The 19,567-nt window shown below is 44.7% G+C and overlaps 1 protein-coding gene across 1 annotated transcript in view; it reads left to right on the forward strand.

Moving 5' to 3' along the window:
• The first annotated feature begins 338 nt into the window (after positions 1 to 338).
• The window catches only part of PGM1 (phosphoglucomutase 1), an 82,283-nt gene continuing 63,054 nt past the window's right edge, over positions 339 to 19,567 (forward strand). Inside the window, exon 1 of the mRNA XM_007522534.3 lies at positions 339 to 673. Within this exon, the coding sequence (XP_007522596.1) occupies positions 428 to 673 (246 nt within the window). The 5' untranslated portion in view covers positions 339 to 427. The remainder of the gene's footprint in view (positions 674 to 19,567) is intronic.

The following is a 19,567-nucleotide window of genomic DNA, read 5'->3' on the forward strand; positions in this document are numbered from 1 at the left end:
GAGAAAGGAGGGGAAGACAGAGACAGACACCTGCAGACTATTTCACTGCCTGTGAAGCAACTCCCCTACCCTGCAGTTGAGGAGACCGAACCGGAATCCTTAGGCAGGTTCTTGTGCTTTGCGCCATCAGCGCTTAACCCGTTGCGCTAAAGCCTCACTCCCTATTTAGTTTCTTTAAATGAGAAAGAGTAGATACAGAGGGAAAGATACTGAGAAACCCGAGAAGGCTCCACCCATTTCAAGTCACCAGAGGCCTGGAGTGAGGCGCAACCCCGGGCCCTCCCCCTCGGACCCGCCTGGAGGTGGGCGGGCGGTGGGTTTGTCCGCTGCCCCTTTAAAGAGCGGGGCCGAGCGCCGTCGCGCACCCCGCACCCTGCCCTCACCCCCGCGCAGCTCCAGCCTCTGGTCGGGGAGCAGCGCGGCCACCATGGTGCAGATCGTGACCGTGCAGACCCGGGCGTACCCGGACCAGAAGCCGGGCACCAGCGGGCTGCGCAAGCGGGTGAAGGTGTTCCAGGGCCAGGCGCACTACGCGGAGAATTTCATCCAGAGTATCATCTCCACCGTGGAGCCGGCGCGGCGGCAGGAGGCCACCCTGGTGGTGGGCGGGGACGGCAGGTTCTACATGCGGGAGGCCATCCAGCTCATCGTCCGCATCGCGGCCGCCAACGGGGTAAGGAAGCCGGGGCCGAGCGCTACGTGCAGCCGCGGGCGCTCCCCCGGCCTCCCCGGGCGGCTCCCGGGCAGCCACTTCCGCGCTGGGCGGCCGCGGTCTCCACCCCCAGCTCCTCTAGGTCCCCTGATCTCCACCCCCAGCTCCTCTAGGTCCCCTGATCTCCACCCGCAGCTCCTATAGGTCCCCTGATCTCCACCCCCAGCTCCTCTAGGTCCCCTGATCTCCACCCGCAGCTCCTCTGTCCGCTGCCCCTTTAAAGAGCGGGGCCGAGCGCCGTCGCGCACCCCGCACCCTGCCCTCACCCCCGCGCAGCTCCAGCCTCTGGTCGGGGAGCAGCGCGGCCACCATGGTGCAGATCGTGACCGTGCAGACCCGGGCGTACCCGGACCAGAAGCCGGACCAGAAGCCGAACCCTGATCTCCACCCGCAGCTCCTCTAGGTCCCCTGATCTCCACCCCCAGCTCCTCTAGGTCCCCTGATCTCCACCCGCAGCTCTTCTAGGTCCCCTGGTCTCCACCCCCAGCTCCTCTAGGTCCCCTGACTGCTGTGCACTTCGGGGTGCGGGTGGCCCAGGGGTGGGGGGCCTGCATCGCTGAGTTGCAACCCTGCCTCCCCTGGGGGGCTTGGGGAGGCGAGCGCAGGGGAGCTGGACTTGACCTTGGGAAGCCCCACCTTCCACCTCTGCCCCACCCCTTCCACCTCACTCCCCACCCCGTTTTCTCTTCTTCGCTCTCTCCCTTTGCTCCAACCCCTCCCTCCTTCCTCATCGCAGGCCGCTGACATTTCCATTAACCTTCCCTGTGGCTCAAGATATTGTTACAGCGCACAGTCCAGCTGCCTTAACTGGGAAAGACTGGACACTGGACAGTTGTCGCCTTGCTCAGCCCGCCCAGTGGCCCTGCTATTCTGGTCCCACGCTGGCGCTTCTCACTGGCTCCGAGCCCGGGCGGGTTGAGGCTGAGACTCTGGTACTCCTGTCCCCTCTAACCCGGGTGTGAGGGTGCACAGATCTGGGGAGCCTGTTGCAAAAACCTCTTTTTCCCCCACCCCCTCTGTATTGGCAATACCAAGCTCATGCCCAGCCAGGAACTGGTTGCTGGGGCCCAGGCTTTTGAAAAGGCTAGTAGTGTTTGCTTCTGGATCTGTTCCACGGAGGGGGGCAGGGGCTGAATTTTTATTAGAACAGAAACTACAGGCTCAAAGGCAAGTTCTTATGCAAGGGGTCGTGTCTAATCCGGAAATTTGTGCAACACCTTGGTCCCGCCCCCTAGCTAAGCAAAGTTAACTGACTTAACGGAGCTGCTCCACTTAGAGAGGTGTTGACTTCGAAATAGATTTTTCTCAGTCAACCTGATAAACGAAAATGTGGATTTTCAAAGTTGTACACAGGGGCTGATAGCCCACTTTTATAAGGTATTTGCTAACGCATTTTTCTTTTCTTTCTTTCCTTTTTTTATGATCAAGTTTCTGTACTTTAAATAAGATTTGACTTATGGGAGTCTGGCGGTAGTGCCCTGGGTTAAGCACACGTGATGCAAAGCACAAGGACCGGCGTAAGGATCCCGGTTCGAGCCCCCGGCTCCCCACCTGTAGGGGAGTCGCTTCACAGGCGGTGAAGCAGGTCTGCAGGTGTCTGCCTTTCTCTCTCCCTCTGTCTACCCCTCCTCTCTCCATTTCTCTGTGTCCTGTCCAACAACGACGACATCAATAACAACAACAATAACTACAACAGTAAAACAAGGGCAACAAAAGGGAAGATAAGTAAATCTTTATAAAAAAAAAAGATATGACTTATATCCATCACTTCAGGAACTCGTCTCACATAGTCTCTCTCTTTTTATGATTTTTTATACTTTATTTTATTTGATAGGAGAAGTTCAGAGGGAGGGAGAGAAGCTTTTTCCCCTGCAGGTGGAGAGTGGGGGTTTGAACCTGGTTTCTTGTGCATAGTAATACGTGCACTTAACCAGATGCGCCACCACCTGGCCCCTCACATATTCTTTTTCTGTAATATTTTAATTAGTGTTCATGGTAGCATTGTCTTGGACTAAGAGCAGGTTGCTCGTGATTTTGCTGAGTACCAAGTCAAACATTTTATTAGAGGTATCTCACTTATGCCTTTGCAGCCCTATGAAGTAGATGCTATTATGGGCACCTTCTACTTATTCATGAGCAGAGCGAAGTTTAGTCAAGTCAAACAGAAACTGAAATGGCAGCACTGAGAGTCCAAGACAGAACTGCTGATTCAAAGCCTCATATCACTTCTGGGAAGGAAGGGCCCCTTGACTCTAAAGGTTGATTTCTGTGCCCGGGGAGACGATGCAGTGGTTGAGGTCTGGATTCACAAACGTGGGGTTCTGACTTTGAGCCTTGAGACAGCATATGCCAAAGACACTGCTTTGCCCTTCCTAGATCGTAAAATAAATAATATAGGGCCTGAGAGATAGTACAGTGGCTATGCAAATGACTCTGACACTTGTGACTCTGAGGTTCCAGGTTCAATCTCTAGCACCACCAAAAGCCAGAGCTGAGCATTGGTCTGGTAAAAAATAATAAAATAATTTTTAAAAACATTTTAATGATTTATTGTTGGATAGAGAGAAATTGAGAGGGGAGGAGGGGATAAAGAGAGAGAGAGACCTGCATCTCTGCTTTATCATTCATGAAGCTTTCTCCCTGCATGTGGGGACCAGGGGCTTGAATCTGGGTCCTTGTGCATTGTAATGTGTGTGCTTAACCAGGTATGCCACCACCTGGCTCCATATACTAATTTTAAAAAAGTCAATGAAAATCTATTTCCCAGCAATTTTATCTGGGTCCTGTCTACATCTGTCTTTCCAGTCCAAACATTGAAAAAGATCAACAGAGAGAAGGTCATCTAGATTTGTTTTTTCTTTGTTCCTGAGTTTTCGCAAGTTCTTTTGAAAGAATGATCAGTAATGGCTTCCCATAGATCTCTTCTTCATTTCGGTTGCTAACAGTGTTACTTTGACATTTTCACTCATCTGTTCAACAGGTACTGAGCCTTTACCACATGTCTAAAGAAACGAGTGTAATAAAAAGACGATTCAGATATGAGACTCAAACTTGAGGGGCTGGTCAAATAGTGTAATTCTTGGGGATCCTGATGAAAAATTTTCTGTCTGGGAATAGGGCTACAGTGGAGAGAACAAAATTTAGCTAAGACACACAAAAAGAGGATTTTCTTTTCTTTTTTCTTTTTTTTAGAATATTGCTTTATTTATTTATTTAGTCACTTTATTTGGGTTGTGGTCACATGTGTACAGTTTCATATATATATATTCCCTTTTGTTGCCCTTTTTATTGTTGTTATTTTTAATATTTTAATTATTTTAAATTATTGTTGTTATTGATGTCATTATTAGATAGGACAGAGAGAAATGGAGAGAGGAGGGGAATACAGAGAGGGGGAGAGAAAGATAGACACCTGCAGACCTGCTTCACTGCTTGTGAAAGGACTCCCCTGCAGGTAGGAAGCTGGGGGCTAGAACCGGAATCCTTAAGCCGGTCCTTGCGCTTTGCGCCACATGTGCTTAACCCGCGGCGCTTAACCCGTGGCACTACCGTCCGACTCCCCAAAAGAGGATTTTCTTAGAAATCTCATCACACTTCCACTACTGCCCTGCTAAACTCCCTTCTCTCCCAACACTTCCACTACTGCCCTACTAACTTCCTTCTCCCCCAACTGCCACAGGTGGGGAACTCGGGCTCGAACCCCAGTCTGTGGTAATGTGTGCACTCACCCAGGTGCGCCATCACTCAGCCTCTATTATGAATGCTTGTAGAGTGGAAGATGAAATTTTAGTATAGTCAAAGAGGAACCCTTTTAGATTCTCCCTTCCCTCTCAATTTCTCTCTGTCCTATCCAATAAAAAATGGGGGGAAAGTGCCTGCTAGGAAGAGTGGATTCACATTGCAGGTACTGAGCCCCCGAGATAAAAAGGAAGGAAAGAAAGAAAGAAAGAAGAAAGAAAGAGAAAATAAAAGGAAGGGAGGCAGGGAGGGTTAGTATGTTATGAGAGTCCCGTGGGCTTAATCTGAGTGATGAGTAGCCAGGCGAACATGAATGGAGATCGCAAACACTGTTGGGAAATGCAGGATGGATTCTCAGTTGAACCAAAATGTATCTTGGCTTAAATCAGAACAAGACAAGCCCCATCCTCAATTCCATAGGATTCACTGTCCAGGTGTTTTGTGCTAGAGACCAGGTGGTCAGAGACAAGCTAAACAAACTGCTACAAAATGCAGTTAAAACCCTGAGAGGGTGGGCAGGACAAACTGTCAGAGCAGAGATGTTCATCTGCTCTAGTCCTAGGGAACAGGAAATGACAATAACCCAGATCTCTGCGTCTAAAGAGGAGAAACATTCTAGGTAGAATCTGAAGTGAGAAAGCATGATTTATGGAAGAAATAGTTTGGAAACATCGCCGTCCCTGCTTGGGACTCCGATCTTTGCTCCAGACTCTGTAAGAGGCCTGAGTTGCCTTCACACGTCTTGCTGTTTTTTCCTTTGAACAACAAATATTTCTGGTGTCTAAAGCCTATGACCACAGAGTCAAGAAAAGAGACTGGAGATTTGGCCCTAGCAATTCCAGGATATGGGAGATGTTCGTAGAAAACTTAGATACGCCCAGAATCGTGCTTCAAATGACAGGTTCCCAGTGACAGTGGTTTCACCAATTTAGGTGAAGCTTTAACTAAAAGAGAACATCTGGAAAGAAGTATGCATATCTTGAACGCACTGTTAGAATGAATTGAAAAGTGGCGCAAAGCGCAAGAACTGGCATAAGAATCCTAGTTCAAACCCCCAGTTCTCCACCTGCAGGGGAGTCGCTTCACAGGCAATGAAGCAGGACTGCAGGTGTCTATCTTTCTCTCCCCCTCTGTCTTCCCCTCCTCTCTCCATTTCTCTCTGTCCTGTCCAAGAACAACTATAACAATAAAACAACAAGGGCAACGAAAAGGAATAAATAAATATTAAAAAAAAAGAAAAACATAAAAGCTATTATTCAATCAATACATGAAAGTCACATTTTATCATGAAGGCTCTTATTATTTTTTTTTATTAGATAGGACTGATAGAAATTGAGGGGCCAGAGAGATAGAGAGGAAGAAAGACAGACACATACAGACCTGCTTCTCCACTGACTCATGAAACTCCCTTCTCCCCCAGCTGCCACAGGTGGGGAACTGGGGCTCGAACCCCAACCCAGTCTGTGGTAATGTGTGCACTCACCCAGGTGTGCCATCACTCAGCCTCTATCATGAATGCTTGTAGAGAGGAAGATGAAATTTTAGTATAGTCAAAATCATCCTTAAATGGTGGCCACGTACCTGGTTGAGAGCACATGTCACAATGCACAAGAACCCGGGTTCGAGCCCCCAGTTTCCACCTGCTGGGGCCAAGCTTTGCAAGTGGTGAAGCACGGCTGCAGGAATCTCTCTGTCTGTCTCACTCTCCATCTCCCCCTCCCCAATAATAAATAAATCAAAATATTTTTAAAAAGTCATTCTTAAAATCTTTTAGTTGAGTTCCACATGACAGAATGCAATGTGTTAAAAGAGTATGCATTTCTCTCTCTCTCTCTTCTTTGTTCTTTGGCTTTATCAACTTTTGGGATAGAAATAGATGGGTAGAGGGGACCAGTTGGTGGTGGTGCCCCAGGTTGAGTGCACATATTACAATGTGCGGAGGTGTGGGTTCAAGCCCCCTGCCCCCACTTGCAGGGGGAAAGCTTCGTGGGTGGTGAAGCAGTGCTGCAGGTGTCTCTCTGTCTCCTTCCCTTTCTATCAGCCCCTTCGCTCTCAATTTCTGGCTGTCTCTGTCTAATCAATAAATAAAGACAAAAAATTAGAAACAAAAAAGAAAAGAAAAAGAGAGAGATGGGAAGAGAAGGGAATGTAGGAAAAGATACCACAGCACCAAAGCTTTCTCCAGTGCAGGCAGAACCAGGCTCCAACTCAGGAGTTCATGTACATGGCAAAACGTGAGCACTATGAATGAACGACGCTCAGCGCAAGGTGCTTATCCTTAGAAAGTCATGTGATCCGGTGCTTGCAACTGTGTGGAATCGCACCCCTCTCATCCTATGGTTTTAGCAATCATTATTAAATAAATTAAAAAAAAAAAGAAAGTCATGTGAAACTAAAACAGTCAAGAGTGTCTGATCCATGAGTCAAAGAGCAGAACTGCCCATTTTATTTATTTTACCAGAGCACTGCTCAGCTCTGGTTTACAGTTGTACAGGAGATTGAACCTAGGACCTTGGAGCCTCCAGCTGGAGAATCTGTTTGCATAACCATTATGCTATCTCCCTCAAACCTGTCCATTCTGTTGAAATCTCATTCTCCTTCCTTCTCTCAGTCTGTTATCTCTAGTTAAATTTGTCCAAGCTAGAAACTTGTATGATCTAACTACATTGCAAGTTCCTGTTGCTACTTACTCAGAGTTGAGCGTGGGGGAAACATCGCAGTTGTCACTCAGCACATAAGCTCCGGAGTCCTGTGTCCTTGCGACTCTGAACTTGGCTTCCCTTTGAAGTCACTGTGAAGTCCCCGCCAAGGCCTGCCCTCCTGCTGTCTGTAGCTCAGCTTTGACTGCTATGGAAGATGTGGCTTTAAGTTCCTCCCAAAGAAAATTGGATACACCTGCAGCCTACTTAATGCCGATTCAATATGTTAAGCCAAATAATTTGTATAATTCGATGGATTTAAACTATTGTAGCAGAGACTCAAAAACAAAGTGGATTAAAGAAGATAGACTTCTCTCTCTTATCAAATGGTGTAATCTGTATAAGCAGGTCAGTACCATTATAGCACAGCCATGGTACTGAGACCCTTTTTTTTCCTTTTAATTTTTTAAATTATCTTTATTTATTTATTGAATAGAGCTAGCCAGAAATTGGAAGGAAGGGGAAGACAGAGAAGGAGAGAGACAGAGAGATACTTGCAGTACTGCTTCATCACTCGAGAAGTTTTGCTCCTGCAGTTGGGGACCAGGGACTTGAACCTGGGCTCTTGCACATTCTAACATGTGTGCTCAACCAGGTGCACCACCACCCGCCCACACCCTCCCTTTTTCAATCTTGTGATGCTGCCATCTTGAAGGTGTTGATCTTGCCTTCATGGCTGCATTCATATTCCACAGCCACATTTTATCATGGATGATTCTAGAGATTCTCGTAGACACAGGAAAAGAATGGAACAAAGTGCTTTTTTCTTTTTCTTTTTTCTTTAAACAATCTAGAAACGGGAGTCAGCAGTAGCACTGTGGGTTAAGTGCACATGGCGCAAAGCGCAAGGACCAGTGGAAGGATCCCTGTTTGAGCCTCCGGCTCCCCATCTGCAGGGGAGTCGCTTCACAGGCGGTGAAGCAGGTCTGCAGGTGTCTGTCTTTCTCTCCCCTTCTCTGTCTTCCCCATCTCTCTCCATTTCTCTCTGTCCTGTCCAACAACAGTGACATTCATAACAACAATAGCAGTCACTACAATAATAAAACAACAAGGGCAACAAAAGGAAATAAATAAATATTTAAAAAAATCTAGAAACAGTTTAACTCACTTATGCTCAGCTCATAGCTCACTGAATAGATACTCTAGAAAAGCCAGAGAGATAGAGAGTGGGAAGGCTATCGGGAGGGGGTGGGATGTGGAGATCAGGTTATGGGAATTGTGCGGAATTGTACCCCTCTTATTCTATGGTTTTTTTAATATCTCCTTTCTTAAATAAAAAAAAAAGTCTTACTTTTTCAAGTGAAGCCCAAGGTGTGTGAGAAATCAAAGCAAAGGGTCTGATTCAAGAACACTACAATTGGTCTATATACTTCTGTGCTGTTGGTGAAAGAGAACTTAAGATGGTCTCATGCTCAAGGAACCGGCAGTTGAAAGGGGGACAATTTGCACACACACACACACACACACACACACACACACACACACACACACACAGACACACACACACACACACACACACACACACACACACATACACACACACAGTGATTGTGAGGGAGAGTCACTATTAGGTCCTATGACAGTATTACCTTAGGAAAGAGAGATGGTGTGAGACTTCAGGGATGAGGGTGGAGGAAGTGTGGCTAGTCAAGGCCTTCTGCAGAAGATCTGAGATCTGTTTTTCTCAGAGAAGCAGACTTGTCCCAAACTGAAAAGGGTGTCCAAAAAAGAGACACTACTATAAAAGAACAGCTTCTTCATTTTCAGGAGTGTAAGCAATCAGATTTTGATTTCTTTTCTTTCTTTCTGTTTTTTTTTTTTTTTTTGTTACAAACATATTTGAACTTATAGATCCAAATTAGTGTTGTACCCTGCCAAATCACCACTCTGGGAACTGTACACTCCAGTGATGCATTTAGTGCTCAAAGCATTTTGAAACTCCTCTATAGGAATTATTTTTTAGCCAGTCGCCTTATGGGTCACCAAGGAAAACCAGTCACATTATTTTATAGTCATGCCTCATTTTTCACCTAAAACGATGTAACAAGATCTGATCACCTACTTTATTCATTAGATATGGCTCCAACCCATTTCTGTCTCTTTCCAAAGTTCAAACCTATTCTCATAGGAGGAAATTGGTTTTGACTGACGACTTGCAAAGAAAGAGCCACAGACTGTAAAGATAGTTGCTTGAAGAAAAGTCTCTCAGAAATGTCAGTGTGGCCTGAGGATTGTTTGAATAAATTTGTTGCCTCCCACCGGGATTCTTTAAAAGGGGATAGCATCAGTTTGGATGAAAGTACTTTGGTATTAACTCTTTCAAATGAGCTGACATGTCTTGCACTGTTCTAGCATGCTGTCTTGTGAAGAGATTCTACAAGTCTTTTCTCTTGGAAAGTTCATTGGGTGTATGTGGGTGGGGGTTTTCACTTTCTTTCCTTCTGTAGTCCATTGCACTGCGCTGGGCATATAATTCTCTGTCATTCTGGTACATCCAAACATATTTTTGCTTAGGCTTTGAGAAGTTGTTCAGAATGGAGAACATTTATTAAAACCCAAGTAGATAAAATGGCTCCTAGGCGGGATATGGGTTCTAAGCCACAGAAACCAGACATGTAGTTGTTAAGCTGAGGTCTGCATTGACTCTCAGAGATCATATCATGATTGTTAGGAACCCAATTAATGGAGCTGAGATGACTTCACTGGGTGGAGAGAGGGAAAAAAACCTTTTGTTTTAGTAAGAAAAATATCATATTACATCATCTCTAGAAGGACTTTGAAAAAAAAATTCTGTGGCACAAGATGAAACACTTTGAAAAATTGATTAAAAAATGGAAATATATATATTCTGGGCTAGCGTGAGGGTGTTTCTTCTTGGGCACGTGCTCTCTGGGTTGGAGAGAACTCGACCGGAGCCAACTTGGGCTGCTGCTTACTCAGCGACACAGGAGAGGAACCAGGAACTTGTGGTGGAGCAGGAACGCAATGCATCTTTATTGATTAGAGACAACACCTTTATATCTTTTGAAATGGAAGTGGCAAGTCGGAAAAGGAAATGGCTAGGAAAGGGGGTGGAGGAAAGGAAAGAGTGTGGAAGTAGAAAGCTTCCATAGCAACTGTTGTGAAGGTTTTAACAGGTGGGATTAATTAATACCCTGCAGGCAGGACGGGTCTCAGGCAAAACAATGATTATGTAAATAGACCACAGTGTCAGTGATGGAGCAGAGCAGGGGGGCTGCCCGACATATGTAGGAAACTAAGAAGTCAAGATTGACACTTGGAATAAAAGCCAAGTTACTCTTTGGACTGGGGCCACACAGTCCAACTCCTTTGCTGACAAATCTGTAAGAGAGCAACAGTTAGCACCCAGTTTACTGCAGCTTGTTCTCTATGGAATTTTGGTCTATGAAAGCCTGGGAAGATAGCAGAGTGGTTATGCACAGAGACTTTAATGTCTGAGGTACCAGGTTCAATCCCTAGCCCCATCAGGAGCTTGAGCTTTAACAGTGCTCTGGTAAAAAAAAAAAAAAAAAAAAAGGGAGTTGGGCGGTAGCGCAGTGGTTAAGCGCAGGTGGTGTAAAGCATAAGGACCAGAATAAGAATCCCGGTTCAAGCCCCTGGCTCCCCACCTGCAGGGGAGTCACTTCACAGGCAGTGAAGCAGGTCTGCAGGTATCTATCTTTCTCTCTCCCTGTCTCCCCCTCCTCTCTCCATTTCTCTCTGTCCTATCCAACAATGAAGGCATCAATAACAACAACAGTAATGACTACAACAATAAAACAACAAGGGCAAAAATAAATAAGTAAATAAATATTTAAAATAAAAAATAAATAAAATAACACTGATCTTGAAAGACTCATGTGAAGATGAGATAAAAGTTCTTAAACGCCTGAGGTCCCAGGTTCAATCCTCAAAACTACCAGAAGCAAGTTCTGTGGTATCTCTTTCATTAATTAATTAACTAATTCAGTATTTAAAAAACAATTAAACATGCATCATAGTGTCTGACTGTAGTCGACACAAGATTCCATTGATTCTGATGACAAATGGCAAATTTTTTAGTCTAATGACTAATGGCAAAGGTTTTTTTTTTTTTAATTGTAACAGGTTTTTTTAAAATTGATTTACTAGGGAGTCTGGCAGTAGCGCAGCAGGTTAAGCGCATGTGGTGATGCAGCGCAAGGACCGGTGTAAGGATCCTGGTTCAAGCCCCGGCTCCCCACCTGCAGAGGAGTCACTTCACAGGCGGTGAAGCAGGTCTGCAGGTGTCTGTCTTTCTCTCCCCCCCTCTCTGTCTTCCCCTCCTCTCTCCATTTCTCTCTGTTCTATCTAACAATGATGGCATCAATAACAATAACAACAACAACAACAACAACATAAAGACAGCAAGGGCAACAAAAGGGAAAATAAATATAAAAAAAAATAAATTTGATTTAATAATGATTGACAAGACCATAGTCTAAGAGGGATACAATTCCACACAATTCTCACCACCAGAGTTTGTATCCCATCCCCTCCCTTGAAAGTTTTCCTGTTCTTTTTTCATTTATTTATAAAATTTTTTATATTTATTTATTTTCCCTTTTATTGCCCTTGTTGTTTTTTATTGTTGTTGCAATTATTACTGTTGTTGTTACTGATGTCATCGTTGTTAGATAGGACAGAGAGAAATGGAGAGAGAAGAGGAAGTTAGGGAGGGGGAGAGAAAGACAGACATCTGCAGACGTGCTTCATGGCATGTGAAGGGATTCCCCTGCATGTGGCGAGTAGGCGACTCGAACAGGGATCCATACGCTGGTCCTTGTGCTTTGCGTCATGTGCACTTAACGCACTGTGCTACCGGCCGACCTCCATGTTTTGCTAGTCTTTATTCCTCTGGGAGTATGGACCCAGGGTCATTATGGGGTACAGAAGGTGGAAGGTCTGGCTTCTGTCATTGCTTCTCCATTGGACGTGGGCATTAGCAGGTGGATTCATACCCCCACCCTGTTTCTATCCTTCCCTAGGGGGGCAGGGCTCTGCAGAGGTGGGAGGGGGCCCAGGACACATTGGTGAAGTTGTCTGCCCACAGAATTCGGGTTGGTGTCATAGTAGCATCTGCAACTTGGTGGCAGAGTACTGGAGCTGAAGGGTTGACATCCCATGCCTGACATCTCTGGACACAATCCGAAGTGAAATGTATCAAGGTGGTATTGCTTGCATTGGTAAAGTTTTTTTTTCTCCCCCCTACACAAATTAACGGTTACTTCCTCTGCTTTACTCTGTTTTAGCTTCTAAAAGGTGTCATAGGAGTGCTCAGCATTCAGACACTAGGGGATACCTGTGTCACAAAGTGGCTTTATACAATAGGAACTAATGTCAACTACTTTTTACTATTAGTGATGTAACATTAGTGTGCAAGGCTTTATGTTAGTTCATATCCATATGTTTGTGCGCACAGCTCACCTCACCCACCACACAAAGTCCTATAATGCTTTCCTCCCCCATAACCACCATAGTTCTCACAAAGTCCAGGAGAGAATTTAGTTACTATTTCTTTTTATTCCTTTTTATATTTATTTATTTTCCCTTTTGTTGCTCTTGTTGTTTTATTGTTGTAGTTATTATTGTTGTTATTGATGTTGTTAGGACAGAGAGAGATGGAGAGAGGAGGGGAAGACAGAGAGGGGGAGAGAAAGATAGACACCTGCAGACCTGCTTCACTGCCTGTGAAGCGACTCCCCTGCAGGTGGAGAGCCGGGGGCTTGAACTGGGATTCCTGACGCCAGTCCTTGCACTTTGCGCCATGTGCACTTAACCTGCTGCGCTACCGCTGAACTCCTTATTTCTTTTTTTTTTCTTTTCTCTCTACTCACTGGGCTACCTCAGAGACCGCAAGGTAAAAATAAACATTTTTTTTAATTTACAAAAATGGAAATATTGACAAGAAATAGGATAAGAGGGGTACAATTCCATATAATTCCCACTACCAAAACTCCATATCTCATCCCTGCCCTTGATAGCTTCTGTATTCTTATTTTTTTTTATTTTGTTGCCTCCAGGGTTATTGCTGGGGCTCGGTGCCTGCACCACGAATTCACTGCTCCTGAAAACCATTTCCCCCCCTTTTGTTACCCTTGTTTTATCGTTGTTGTGGTTATTATTATTGTTGTTACTGATGTCATTGTTATTGGATAGGACAGAGAGAAATGGAGAAAGGAAGGAAAAACGGGGAGAGAAAGATAGACACCTGCAGACCTGCTTCACCACCTGTTAAGCCACTCCCCTGCAGGTGGGGAGCCGAGGGCTGGAACCCTCATGCTGGTCCTGAAGCACAAGGACCAGCTGGATCCTCATGCTGGTCCTTGTGCTTCAGGCCACATGCGCTTAACCCGCTGCACTACCGCCCGACCCCCTGCTTCCGTATTCTTTATCTCTCTGGGAGTATGGAACCAGTATCCTTATGGGTTGCATAAGGTGGAAAAATCTGGCTTCTGTAATTGCTTCCCTGCTGGACATGGGCGTTGGCAGGTTGATCCATACTCCCAGTCTGTCTCTTTCCCTAGTGGGGCAGGGCTCTGAGGAGGTAGGGCTCCAGGACAGAATGTTGGAGTCATCTGCCCAAGGAAGTTAGGTTGGCATCATGGTATTATCTGGAGCCTCCTGGCTGAAAAAGATTTAAGATATAAAGCAGCACAAATTGTTGACTAATCAGGAACCTAAAGGTGAGAATATTGCAGATGAAGACTTGTGGGTCTCCATTTTGGAAGAAGCTAGTAGATCTGTTTTAGGTCTATTCCAAGGGGCCCATGACTGTACTAGTTTTTTGCCTGAGTCTGACAGCTAACATGCAGGTGGACCCAAGGTACAGTAGATGATATCTTAGTTGGAAGAAGGACTAGAAAACTGGATCAGGGAAGAAAGTAGCTCCCAAATATGGGAAACATATATAAATATTGTTAACTATAAACCCATTGATCTGATCTGGGGCCCATATTCAGCACAGGAGCCTGTGTGACCTCTGCATCCCTGCAGGTCTGAGGTCGCATTCTGTGGTCACGGCTAGGAACATTGTAGGCTGCACTTATTTCAGGACCTGTCTTCTTTGAGTGTTAAAAAAAAACATATTTATGAGTTATCTAGTGTTTTAGTTGGGGGCTTCCCAAATTAAAAAAAAATAATTTCTTATTATCTGTTTATTTATATATCAGAGCACTGCTCAGCTCTGGGTTACGATGGTGCAGGGGATTGAACCTGGGTCCTTTGATGCCGTGGGCATAAAGACTTTTTTGCAAAGCCACTATGCTATCTCCCTAGCTACCCCAGACTTTTTGTGTCAAGGTCCAATGCTTTATTTTCATGGAGTCTAGTTCTCAGTAAGTCTTAAAACCAAGAGGGCACCTTGTTGTAGCCCTCTTGAGCCACAATTCATCTCAGGAATTTCCAGAAATGTCTTGGAGTGGAAAAAAAATCTAAAGAACCCATAGTTCTTTAGATTTCTGTTTAATTTGAATTTTACTTCCTCCCTTGCTTCCTACTCTTCTTTTTGACAAAGATATAGCTGGATATGTCTAATTTTTTCAGTGTAGTAGGGGTTGGTCTCGAACCTAGGCCACATACATGGTGAAGCAGCTCCCTGGTCCATAGACGGCTGTTTTAAAAGCTCAGTTTTACTGAGTATTTGCCTTTTTTAAAAAAATATTTTATTTTATTTATTTATTCCCTTTTGTTGCCCTTGTTGTTTTATTGTTGTTGTTATTATTGTTGTCGTCGGATAGGACAGAGAGAAATGGAGAGAGGAGGGGAAGACAGAGAGGGGGAGAGAAAGATAGACACCTGCAGACCTGCTTCACCGCCTGTGAAGCGACTCCCCTGCAGGTGGGGAGCCGGGGTTCGAACGGCGATCCTTATGCTGGTCCTTGTGCTTTGCGCCACCTGCGCTTAACCCGCTGCGCTACAGCCCGACTCCCGAGTATTTGCCATTTATGTAGCCACATATAGCACTGCATTGCATTGCATTACATACTTTACACTAGACAACAAAGCATGATGGTTAAGAGTGTGGCCAGGTTCAAACCTTGTTTCTGGGGGGGTCAGGCAGTAGCGCAGCGGGTTAAGCGCACATGGCGCAAAGTGCAAGGATCTAGGTTGTTCCCCAGCTCCCCGCCTGCAGGGGAGTCACTTCACAGGTGGTGAAGCAGGTCTGCATTTGTCTTTCTCTCCCCCTCTCTGTCTTCCCCATCTCTCTCCATTTCTCTCTGTCCTATCCAACAATGACGACATCAACAATAATAATTACAACAACAATAAAAAAATACAACAAGGGCAACAAAAGGGAAAAAAGTATAAAAAACAAACAAACAAACAAAAAACCCCCACCTTGTTTCCACAATTTCCCAGCTAGGTGAACTTGGGCTCAAGGAAGATATCTATGTCTCCCGGTGTCCTCATCCCTAGATAGGGGCTGAGAATAGTAGTGTTGATCTTATAGGGTCTTTATGAAGATTAAACAGGTTGATGTTGGAAAGCACTTGGAACACTGCCCGGCACATTGTGACCTATGGTGACTATCTCCGGTACTCCACAGCCTATAGGAAAATGTTCTGCTGTTCCTATTTTACACGGAGGCTACAGTAGAGAAGACTACACAGCTAGAAGGGGGCAGAGTTAGAATTTAGACTTGACTTGTCCAACCTCCAACCCTTCCTGTTAGAGAGGGATCCATGCTTATCTCTAGCTGTCCTGCCTCCCTGGCACCTGACCCATCAGAGATGTCTTATTTATTATTTTCATATATTTTAAGATATTGATTTATTTTGAGAGGTAGAAAGACCAAAGCACTGCTCCAGCATATGCACAGCTAGGGATTGAACCTAGGGCATCACAATGCAAGTCCTGCACTCTACCCACTGAGCCACTTCCCTGCCTTCTAGTTGATCACACAAAATGGCCCAGCACGCTTATTGTCTCCTAGTTGGGTTCCTTGCTTTATAAATTAGGGATGATACAGTCAGTCTTATCAATATCTCCTTCTAGTTGGGGTAGTTTTGATTATATCTATTGAGAGATTATGACAGTGAATTTGTCTTTAATTATCTGTGGACCATGATCCAAAAATATTATTGAAGCTATATATTATTTTTTAAATTTATTTACTGGGGGATTCATGGTTTAGTGTCTACAGTAAAATACAATAGTTTGAACACACATAACACTTCCCAGTTTGCCACATAGCAATTCAACCCCCACCAGGTCTTCCTCTGCCATCCTGTGTCAGGACCTGAGACCTCCCCCTCTCCCCCTCTCCCCAGAGTCTTCTTCTTTGGTGCAATACACCAATTCCAGTCCAAGTTCTGATTAGAGTTTTCCCTTCTGACCTTGTTTTCCAACTTCTGTCTCTGAGTGAGATCATCCCCTATTCATCCCTTTGGTTCTGTCTTATTTCACTTAATATGAACCATGAACTTTAGACTTTGGAGTCTTAGGAACAAGACTCTCTTTGCATAACCATTATTGTTCTTCTATCTCATCATTAGTTATTGTTACTAATTTCTGACTGTGTGTAATTTTTAAATTCAACTTTATCATAGGTGTGACATTAATTGTGGTGCTATCTGTGACTTGAAACATCCACTGGGGGGCCTTGAGATGTGTTCTTCCCCAAATAAGAGGGACCCCATTGTATAGGACCAAGTAACCTATTTGCCTTATTTACTTTCAGAAACTTTTTTTTTTAATTTTCAGAAATTTTCACAGGGGTTTTTCTATCTCCATGTTATAGAAGACCAAACTCAAAAGACATCTTCTGTAATTAGCTTATATTACTTCCTCTACCGTGGGACATCCCAGTTGGGCTACACCATGCAACTGAAAAAAACTTAAGTGATGAAACAGACAGTAATTGAACTTTCCTATAGCTCCTCCTGTCTAAGATTTTATTTATTTGATAATGAAATAGATAGATTGGCACTAGACACTGGACATTGGTACCTGTGATGGTTGGGATCCAACCCAGGACCTCGTGCTTATAGGCACTTCAACACCTCTCTGGCTGAAATCTTCCTTTTCCTGAAAGGCCAGACATCCTGCTTGGTTTAAATATTTGAGAGAGTGACAACCACTGCCTGCTGCAAATATTCAGGGGGTGTGATTCCCACTGCATTCCAGGTAAACGGACTCCCTTGTGAAGTTGTGTGGAGCTAGTTAGCACGCCCCCTTGTGAGGCTTCAGAAAACTTTGCTTGTTTTCTTATTTTCTACCACAAGAGGGAAATATACCACCACGAATGATTGGAAAAAAAAAATACAGCAATTTCTTGAGACCTCTTGAAGAGGTTTTAGCTCATATTTCTGAGGAATAGCTAGAATATAAGAAGCCATCAGAGGAGCACAGAATCTTCCAAATGAATATTCTTAAAGGATTTAAGTGAAACATGTCTCGGGAATGCTCTAAAAAGGAAATAAGATTAAAGATACATATAAAAATTTAATATACATCATATAAATGGCTGTTTTATATGATGGTCAAGATGGCTGAATAATATAATTTGTAATGAAACAGGAGACCTCACATGTGCATTTTGTATAGAAGAGATTCGTAAGCCTTGTGAGTTTTAAAATTTTCACATAGCGTATGCTATTTTATACAGAGATGGGGACTGGTCTCTTGTAGACTCCTTTCTCTCTTGAGTGCTCATAGTTAGGTCCCTTGCACACATCCAGATGAGCATTTTTTGCTCCACTTAAAATGTGGTTTCTTTTTGAGTTATTGTTATTATTATTGTTGTTATTATTATTATTATTATTGCCAGAGCTCTGCATAGCTCTGGCTTATGGTGGTGTGGGGACATTAAACTTGGGTCTTTGGAGCCTTAGGCATGGATTTAAAAAAATATTTATATATTTATTCCCTTTTGTTGCCCTGGTTGTCTTACTGTTGTAGTTACTATTTTTGTTGTCGTTGTTGGATAGGACAGAGAGAAATGGAGAGAGGGAGGGGAAGACAGAGAGGAGAAGAGAAAGATAGACACCTGCAGACCTGCTTCACCGCCTGTGAAGGGATCCCCCTGCAGGTGGGGAGCCGGGGGCTTGAACTGGGATCCGTACGCCAGTCCTTGTGCTCCGCTGCTCTACTGCACCACACACACACCAACAAAGTACCTTCTAATAGACTCTATCCGCCCATGTAGCTCTGTCCCCTCCCCACCCAGTCCCCTCTGGTAACCTCAGTTCTGTCGTCTGAGTTCAAAGGTTAGTCTTCTTTGAACTGGACTTGTTTCCCTTGCTTTGTTTGTTTATTTCCCTCCCTGTGTGTATGTTTTTCCCCACACACGTTCGCATACACCTGATTCTCAGTGAGTTTCCTCAGGTTTTGTAGGTTGTAAGGCCCCAAGTGTTTATTATTTATTTAATAATAAACAGGTGGCCAGGTGTCTTCTCAAGTGCTACCTTGTTCATTTCTCAGACTGACCTGGAGAGCTCTGCCCACTTTACAGACTCAGTTCACTTAAGTGACTTGCTCTAGCTTGTACCTCTTATGTAGCTACGAGTCACAGATGGGAACCCTGATTGTGTCTGTCCCTCTAAACTTCTGTGCTCTTCTTAGTGCTAAGCCAGCCTGGGCTGGCATTCTTCTACACACCTTTTCACCATTGGTCAGAGGAATGGATGACTGATTGCTCTCCAGTTGGGGTTCCTAGCGTAGGGTGAAACACCTCAAACACCCATGGGCGGGCAGTAGCTACCTACAGCCTCACAAGCAAAGGGTCTTCAACTTGGGGTCTAATCATCCCTGCTGCTTTTTTAAATTTTAAATTTTATTTAATTTTTTAAAAAATTATCTTTATTTATTGGATAGAGACAACCAAAAATAGAAAGGGTGGGGGAGTTAGAGAGGGAAAGAGACAGAGAGAGACACCTGCAGCACTGCTTCACCACTCGTGCAGCTTTCCTCCTGCAGGTGTGGACCAGGGGCTTGAACCCAGGCCCTAGCTTATTGTAATATGTGCTCTCAACCAGGTACACCACCACCCAGCCCCATCCCTGCCGCTTTGAACCAGAGTAATAGCTTTTTTTTTGGTGTTCGACCACAGAGATACATGGTGAGCATATCCCATACCAATGTCCCTTCTGTGCATTTGCAGAAGAGGTGAACCTCTTCAGGTCCTGGGTCCAGCCCAAACGTCAACCCTGAGACACAGTTTGCCACCCAGTCAATATCTACTGATGGAGGTAAAGGAAGAAAGAGTGGTTAAATGCCAAGTCCCCAGTTTCTGCGGTGCTCTGGGAAGAGGCCACTGCTGATCAGAATAGGAGCCAGAGTCTTTGTGAGGCCAGAAGCATAGGGGTTCATAAGTCTGCCATGGTGAAATTGATGGGACCCAAGATTAGTGTAAAAGTTCCTTGTCTGAAGGGAGTAATCCTTAAATGCCCCATATGGT

The sequence above is a fragment of the Erinaceus europaeus genome, chromosome 13 (genome assembly GCF_950295315.1).
Source record: "Erinaceus europaeus chromosome 13, mEriEur2.1, whole genome shotgun sequence".
Lineage (NCBI taxonomy): Eukaryota > Metazoa > Chordata > Mammalia > Eulipotyphla > Erinaceidae > Erinaceus > Erinaceus europaeus.